We start from the raw sequence: 8,626 nt of genomic DNA, 5'->3' as shown, positions 1-8,626 counted from the left end.
AAGTGGATTTTTATGTCATTTACTCATCTCTGTAAACCCTAGGCTACTAGTTCTCTATATATAGGACCTTTTGCTATTGTATTTTCATCTTGGGATCTTAGATCATCTTTTGATCATTTTGTATCTTTAGATCATTGCGGCCATGCCTAGACCTTGTTCTTATGTATTTTCAACGGTGGAGTTTCTACACACCATAGATTAAGGTGTGGAGCTCTGCTGTACCTCGAGTATTAATGCAATTACTATTGTTCTTCTATTCAATTTGGCTTGTTCTTGTTCCAAGATATCACTTATTCTTCAACTTGATGAATGTGATGATCCGTGACACTCATCATCATTCTCACCTATGAACGTGTGACCGTCAATCACCTCCGTTCTACCTTAGATTGGGTAGATATCTCTTGGATTCTTTAACCGGAATCTTCGTGGTATAAGCTAGAATTGATGACTGCATTCAAGAGAATCCAGAAGGTCTAAACCTTGTCTGTGGTATTCTGAGTAGGATTCAATGATTGAATGACTGTGACGAGCTTCAAACTCGCTATTGTGGGGCGTTAGTGACAGACGCAAAAGAATCACTGGATTCTATTCCGACATGATCGAGAACCGACAGCTGGATAGCCGTGCCGTGACAGGGTGCGTTGAACATTTCCACTGAGAGGACGGGACTGTAGCCATTGACAACGGTGATGCCCAACATACAGCTTGCCATGGAAAGGAGTAAGAAGGATTGGATGAAGACAGTAGGAAAGCAGAGAGACGGAAGGGACAAAGCATCTCCATTCGCTTATCTGAAGTTCTCACCAATGAATTACATAAGTATCTCTATCTTTGTCTTTATGTTTTATTCATATATCATCCATAACCATTTGAGTCTGCCTGACTAAGATTTACAAGGTGACCATAGCTTGCTTCATACCAACAATCTCCGTGGGATCGACCCTTACTCGCGTAAGGTTTATTACTTGGATGACCCAGTGCACTTGCTGGTTAGTTGTGCGAAGTTGTGTTTATGCCATGGTATTGAACACCAAGTTTTTGGATTCATTATCGGGGATTATTTGAGTTGTGAAAAGTAGTGATCACAATTTCGTGCACCAGGGGCCTATGCCGTATGGCCAACAAGCACGTGGTTAAGTTGGCAGGACCACTGCAGCTCCTCCAGTCATGGATCTATTGGCAGTTTTCGGGTTTTAGGAAAACACTAAGTGAATCTTTATCAGTAAACTTAATTTCAGAACACGTTTTTTTCTTAATCGATCCTCAATAGTGCACCAAAATTAAAAAACTATCATCACTAGCCATTGCATGTCACTATAATGAGAAACTCACATTCAACAGCTATTTATATACATTTGCACCATAGTAAATCGAATTAACTTACATTCATTGATATATTTTGCTGAATACATAGTAAATCGACTTGTCCTGTGTCGATTTATTCATTTCATTACGTGCATGATAAATCGAATTGAACTCATTCGATTTACTAGGAACCCTAACCATGCATGTATAAATCGAATGAGGGTGATTCGATTTGCATGTCTCCCTACTAAATCGATTATGTCTGCTTCGATTTACTACCAACGATGCTAAATCGAGTATGGTTGCTTCGATTTACATAAAAATATCCATTAAGGACATGTACATAACGTTTTTTCGTTTGGATAATTTGCGTAAATTTGGGTTGGTATTAATTTATTTAGGTTTATATATATATATATATATATATATATATATATATATATATATAAACTCAATTGAGTTAGCTATTAAATTAGTACTTAAAAGATTTAGGTGCTAACAAAAAAGATTCTGAAAAATATATTAACGAAAAAATAATTTTTGAAAGATTTTAACGAGAATGGAATAGGCAATTGAGAATTGATGAGAGGAAAAGAAAAAGATAAAAAGAGAGACAAAGAAGAGAGTGGAAATTGTTAGTGCCACGTCATTTTTTAGTTATCACTTCATATTTTTTGTTAATGAAAATGGGAGTAATTGATATCTAGTCATTTTTGTCAATTTTTAAAATATTTTAAGAACTATTTTATTATTAATATTTTTTAGATTTTTTTTTGTTAGTGTAAATTTTTTGGATACTGATTTAATGCTAATTTGGATTATTTTTTTAGTGAAAAAAGTATTTTTTTCAATAAAGCTCTTTTATTAATTTTAAAACCTATTTGAATACATCTTTTAAAAAAATACCTTTATTAAAAAAAACTAAATTATTTGTTTTTCTTAAAAACTAACAATATTTTGCTTTTAAAAAAAGTATAAGACGTTTTTAATACTTAATTTTTTTTAAAAAGCCTATTTAAATGTGAAATAATTTTTGTCTGTTAAAAAATAATTTTTTTTAAAAGTCAATCTAAACTGACTCTTAGTAGTTAATTCAAAATTAGTCGCTAAATTAATCATAATATTTATATATTTATATATATTATTTTATATGTTTTTTAATAAAATAATTAATCATTAAAATAATCAAATTTACCATATATATATATAAAATTAAGAGTAAATAGACAAAAATATACATAAAAGAATTTAGAATAGACAAAAATACATATAAAAATAATAAATATCAAAATATATTCGAAAAATCGTTTTTGATGAATAAAAACATCATGTTATTAGCATATTTGTAAGTTTTAGAATATATTTTTATCCATCAAAATTAATTTTTTAATATATTTTTTTATTTATGAACTTTAGTGTATATTTTTGTTCACCGCAAACTCATTCATGTATAATTTTGTCTATTTATTTTAAAATTACCTTGGATTATATTCGAGGGCATTATGGGTTGTGGCAAGTAGCATAGGGCTGTACCCAGATTTGGCATAATTCCTCAACATATATGGTCTTCCAATTCTCCCTTTTTATTATTCTTTCTCCATTTCTCACCTTTTCCTTTTTGCTTATTAGTTTAGTTTAAAGTTTAAACTCTTTCTCTCTCTCTCTCTCTTGAAGCTTCTCTTTCTCTTTCTCTTCTCTACACAACACAACACACGCGGGCAGCGGGCTTATCGCTTTCAATCTTCCCTCACTTCCCACCTAAAATCTATCACAACAAAACATTCCCAATCCAAAGCCTTAAGAGAGAGGGGGAAGAATTTTTGTTCTTTTATTGGGAAAAAAAAGAAAAAAAAAATGAGCAGTGAAGACGCAAAGAAGAACATTACTGGAGCTCTTATGCAGAGACCTATCCCCGACGACCGGAAGCCCTCGCCCACAGCGCTTCCGGCGGCGGCGCCGCCACCCAAAAAGGTCATCATCAAGAGTGCAGATATGTTGCCCGACATGCAAAAGGAGGCTGTTGATATCGCCGTCAACGTTAGTTCCTCTTTTTTTTCTCTCTCTTCAAATTTTTTATTTGGGGTTTTTGTTTTTTGTGTGTGTTGTTTTGGATTCTGTTTCTGGGTTTTGTTATTTTTATCATGCTGTGTGGTAAAGTCTTGAACTTTTTGTGAATGGATGATGATGATGGATCTTCTTCTTCTTCAGGCGTTTGAGAAGTACAATGTGGAGAAAGATGTTGCAGAGCAGATAAAGAAGGAGTTCGATAAGAGGCATGGACCCACTTGGCATTGCATAGTTGGTCGCAATTTCGGTATGGCTTTTGTTCACAAGTTGGGGTTTTGCTTAGATTTGTTGTTGTGCACCCTTGTTTTTGCTACTTCCTCTTCTAGAGGAAATGTTTAGATCCAAGCTTAGGGTTATTGTAAATTGAACTGCTGCTGCTTACAATTAGTGCTGCTAATGCTTCTGCTTTAGTTAATGGTAGCAACGTACTAGTTATATGTTGGAAACGTAGTTTTTGTTTGGGGTGCATTTTGGTTTCAGTATCTTTCTCTCCTCCAGGGGGAAAATGCCTGAGTTGGATAGTAGGAGAAGATCATTTCTTCATGTAGTAGTTGCACATTAGCTTGTCATGTGTACCAGGTTATCTTACATATGTGATAAACTTCTCAACAGAGTTGGTTAAGGTGGCAAGTGGCAATTAACCTGGACCACCTAGGAGGAAGATGTGAGTTCAAATCATAGAGAGACAACTCTTGCTAGAAGACTGTATAACCCTTGTTCCCTAGTAGTCATTGAGGAGTTATGAGCAGTTCAAATTGCCAAACTTATAAGTGTGAGAGTACCTTGTGGTCCTACTTGGGAAAAATGGTTCCAAGTTAGGTGCAGTTTGAATACGAGTGATCCCTCCTAGTTTAATAGGTGTTGATGAGCCGCCAGAACTTATGTAATGTGGTGACAGGCATTTCAGCAGTATACTGTTTTGCAAGCCCAATTCTTTGATTGTATTCGGTATACCGCAGTGAAGATGATATTTTTTCATCTTTGTCAGTCTGAAGGAGAAAATAGTAGTATGCAATATCAACTTCTTTGAACCTCTATATTTATATACTGGGACAAATGCTGCATAAGTAGTTATTCAATGCTGGAGTTCTGTGATTTTAGATCCCCCGAAATTGATACCAATACCTCAGAAACTCTTACGTGAATTTCATAAATGGAAAGCTTATTATGTTAGATGGAATCTGCTTAATAAATGAAATGTATTCACAAGGGACGTGGATATGCAAATTATTGTGTAGATTATTAATGAGTTAATGGCCATACTCTTAAAGCTTTATTTAGTTGGACATGGGGATTGAATTAGAGAAGATGGTTATGTTGCAAATCAAAGGTCCAGCCGTGGTTCTGTGATTCTATGATACATGTAGGGGGTCTTTTTCTTATTTCCTTGTCCCCACAGTAGTTGTCTTTCTTTGATTTTTGTGTGGATATATATCAAATTGTCAATGGTCCATTTGGAAAGCCACTGCTTGTACTGTTATAAAAGGCCTTCAATTATTGAACGTTGTACTGTTGTAGGGAAATAACATAATGGTGTGGTATGTATAGGTATTTACTTTTAGATGTGGTTTGATTCAATTGTTTCCATTTTTAGTTGATATATTTTCACTAATAATTACAAAAAATGGTGTGTTTTTCATTTCTCTCCTATAAATTTTATGTTTGTATTAGAATGATTAGCTGCTCAATTTGATAATCTGGCTGGTTAAATTTTCAATTGTATATACGATGGATTCTCCTATCTGTTTCGATTAGTGGACTTATGGAGCTATACCTCTTATTTTCCTTGAGTCTTAAACTTGGCAAAGTAGCTTGGCTTTGCTTGCGCACATTCTTTTACTGCACATAGTATAATAGAAGTTAATTAAACTTGTAAGAACTTTGAGACTGATAAGAACTGAGAGAGCACCATACTTCTGATGTTGGACTCAAGTACCATACCTTGCAAATGGATTCTGACAGAGACAAATATTTGAATACTTTAGTATTCAAAGTTCTCAAAGATTGCACAGCTGGACAAGCTTGAGTACTGATCTTTTAGATGAATTATAATATACTTAGATATAAGTGCTCTTGGTTTATAAGAGAGGAATTCGATTCTGAATCCCTTACTCTTTTATTAAAGTAGTGTACACACAGTTGCATATAAGCTGCCTCAATATGTGCCAGCATTTCTCCTCTTGTATCAGTTAAAATCATCTTTATGGTTAAGAACTGAATTTAATCGACGCATTGCATAGTTTCATTATATCTGAGAATAAGTGGTTTAGATTATGCATAAGATTTCCTGACTTTTGAGTTCAGCAAACAGTTCTGTTCATTGTTACAACTTTTATCAAGCCTATATCACAACTCATGCTGCTGCATGCTTAGCTTTAGTTCATGCCGTGATTAGAATGATTTAGGAATTGCCTAGGCTGATATTGACTATTGAGTTCTGCTAATACTAGTTAGGTGCAGCTTCTAAGCAACTTTTCCAATCTTCTTGCTGATTTGATAAGGTCATCTGACTGAGATTCTCTGGGTTTCTGAGTCCAGGATTTCAATTGTTGGGGTTAATATTCCACCTCGAAAGTATCCTTCCTTTGGTGTTTATCAGCATATTCCCTCATTAAATCATGAGTTTCTCCAGATATTCCTTTGGTGTTAATATTACCTCATTAAGTTGGCATACATACAACTTGCAGTGTCAATGTCGTAGATATTCTCATATTCCTTAGGATTAATTTATCTTGAGATGCGGTCTGCCTGTTTCTCTTTAACCAGATAGTATACTGATGTCTGGATGGCTGAAATACAAGGTTGGAATAGAAAATTGTGTTTGTTTGTTTCTTTTACTCATTCTAGTATAGTGGAACACAGTTTTTCATGTGAACAGGCTTAAGGACACTCAGTATTTTGAAGCCTGCAAAGACGAAATGACAGTCATATGTATTTGTTCATGAATCTTGACTCAACATACTTTACGCATGAAAATGAACGAATCTCATTAGCTTTAGCTTGTATTGATTTGGTTGCTTATTACTTTTGAACATCCTAGATAGGCCTTAAAAAGCACCGGGAATTGGCTTTTGCAAGGAAAAATCAAAAGGATTTGCAATGCCAAAGCTTGGTTTAAGATCTAGTTTCAGGGTTTAGAAAGTAAGTGGTTGCAAAACTATGGTAAACATCATGGGGGAGTGAAAATGAAATGAAACTCCAGGAGTTAATGATGATCTGTTTTTTTTTATTAAGCGTGTTTTTTCTTCTGTACTTGATGTTGCAATAGAAGAACAACCTTTTTTTTTAAATGTTTTTTATTGAGGTAGGAAATAGTAGTGGAAAATGGACGGATTAGCGTTATTTTCATGTTGAATCACTTCAACTTCACGGCATTCAAGAATAATCTAGATTGGTTCCTCTCCCCCTCGAAGTGACATGATTGATTTAGAATATCCTTAATGGCACCATTCCTGATCTTATTTTATTCTGTTAGCTTTTAACACCACGTCTTATTCTTGATGACAAAATACAAGTTCCGGGGTTATAGATGCACTTTGATGCTGTTTTGTATGTTACAATTTCTTATATCTGTTTGGAGATTGCCATATCACAAAAGCACCGTGATATGGTGGTGACATTTTCTTTGTCGCTACTTTCTCAAAAGTCATGATATTTATGGCGAAATAGTTACCAAATGGGGCGAAATAATAATATGGTTATAGAAACACTTATCTTTTTTTTTCCAGATGAATTTAAGATAATTAATTCAAATGTAGATAAAATTGCTTGTTCGTTTTTTCAGACGTTATTGGTTTCTAGTGTAAGTTCATTACTCATGCACCATTTTCTCTTCTCCTTGTGACAGGTTCATATGTGACTCATGAAACAAACCACTTCCTTTACTTCTACTTAGACCAGAAAGCGGTTTTGCTCTTTAAGTCCGGCTAAGCTGCATTGTGATGGTGGTAAAAAAGGAGTTTAGAGAAAACAATGGGAAATTTGTCTTGTGATTATGGCGCGGCTAAATTAAAGCCCTGCTCATGTGTATTAAGTCTCGCTGACCCGCAAACTCTTTGCAGGACATTCGTGTGCTTGTATATTTCATGATGATGCCATGTGAACTGCTTCTCAGATTTGGATATCAATCTAAAATTCTTAGTCTGTTTACTTTTACTTTTTAATGTGCTTCCTTATTTAAGTTCTTGGTTTCTATTCTCAAAAATCTTTATTTTCGTTTTCGTCTTTAACACTTATGAAAACTTTTTATGTTTTGAGAACAACAAAAAATGTGTATTTAGGAGTGTGCAAGAGTTTCTCCTTAATTTTATTGCTAGAGTGCTGTAATCTTCGCGGACATAGACACCAATTCAAAACAAGTACATTTGAATCAGCGTCTATGTCCGCCGTGTAGGAAGCAGAGGTACAATGAAGAAACCATGTAGCGGCAGATCCAGGTGTTACGACTGCCCAGCTTAACTGCTGCTGGCGGTTTTTCTGTTACCGGATTTGATGCTAATTTTGCCTTACTCATCTGAGTCCTCACTCCCTCTTGCACTCACATCTTTTATGATTTTTTTTCTTAATCTTTTTTAAATGATTTTGTTTGTTGATAATTTACATGGACAATGTGAGGACAGAAGGTGATGAAGAAAACAGATAATAAATGTGGTGGGGTGGTTTAGTAGTTGCTTTATCTCATTAAACTAATTAATCAAGTGGTTATGTGTTGGTCTTTCAATTTTGCAAATCGAGAAAATTTTGCAGCCAATTGTCCAACCAAACCAAGAGTGTAATTTTTAATTTGAGATCCAAATGGTAACGAAATTAGTTACTGGTTCACAGTTGTCCACAGTAAATACGGAGAAACCCAAATAAATAAATAAACAAAGCACTAATAGCTTATATATGTCAGCGTCAAATTAAATTTTTAACAATGATAGGTATTGATAGTAAAGTCCAATGGTTGTGGTTTCTCTTTTATTCTTTTCATAATAGATGCGGTCAGTAAACTATAATTTTGACAAACTATAATTTTGACAAAGAAAATTTTCAATTTTTGATAAAATGGTCCCTGATAAAAAAGTATTTTAGTATTTTTAAAGATAATTCTTATTTGAGAAAGTATTACTTTCTTTTATTCGCATGTATGTGTGTCGCTCGTTTCGCACGTGTGTGTTTTTTTATTTTTTATTTTTTTTGTCTTTTTCACTCGTTTGGCACGTGTGCGAGTTTTTCGTTCGTTTCGCACGTGTTTTTTAATTTTTATTTTTTT

The 8,626-nt window shown here is 34.1% G+C and overlaps 1 protein-coding gene across 1 annotated transcript; it reads left to right on the top strand.

Moving 5' to 3' along the window:
• The first annotated feature begins 2,883 nt into the window (after window positions 1-2,883).
• On the top strand, window positions 2,884-7,527 carry LOC130973011 (uncharacterized). The gene is made up of 3 exons (XM_057897373.1): window positions 2,884-3,342; window positions 3,514-3,619; window positions 7,220-7,527. The coding sequence occupies exons 1-3, from the start codon at window positions 3,160-3,162 to the stop codon at window positions 7,300-7,302; spliced, it is 372 nt and encodes a 123-aa protein (XP_057753356.1). The 5' UTR covers window positions 2,884-3,159; the 3' UTR covers window positions 7,303-7,527.
• The last annotated feature ends 1,099 nt before the right edge of the window (window positions 7,528-8,626 follow it).

This window comes from Arachis stenosperma, chromosome 4 (genome assembly GCF_014773155.1).
Source record: "Arachis stenosperma cultivar V10309 chromosome 4, arast.V10309.gnm1.PFL2, whole genome shotgun sequence".
NCBI lineage: Eukaryota > Viridiplantae > Streptophyta > Magnoliopsida > Fabales > Fabaceae > Arachis > Arachis stenosperma.
The sequence above is the reverse complement of the archived record's forward strand: the minus strand, read 5'-3'. Positions and strand labels throughout refer to the sequence as shown.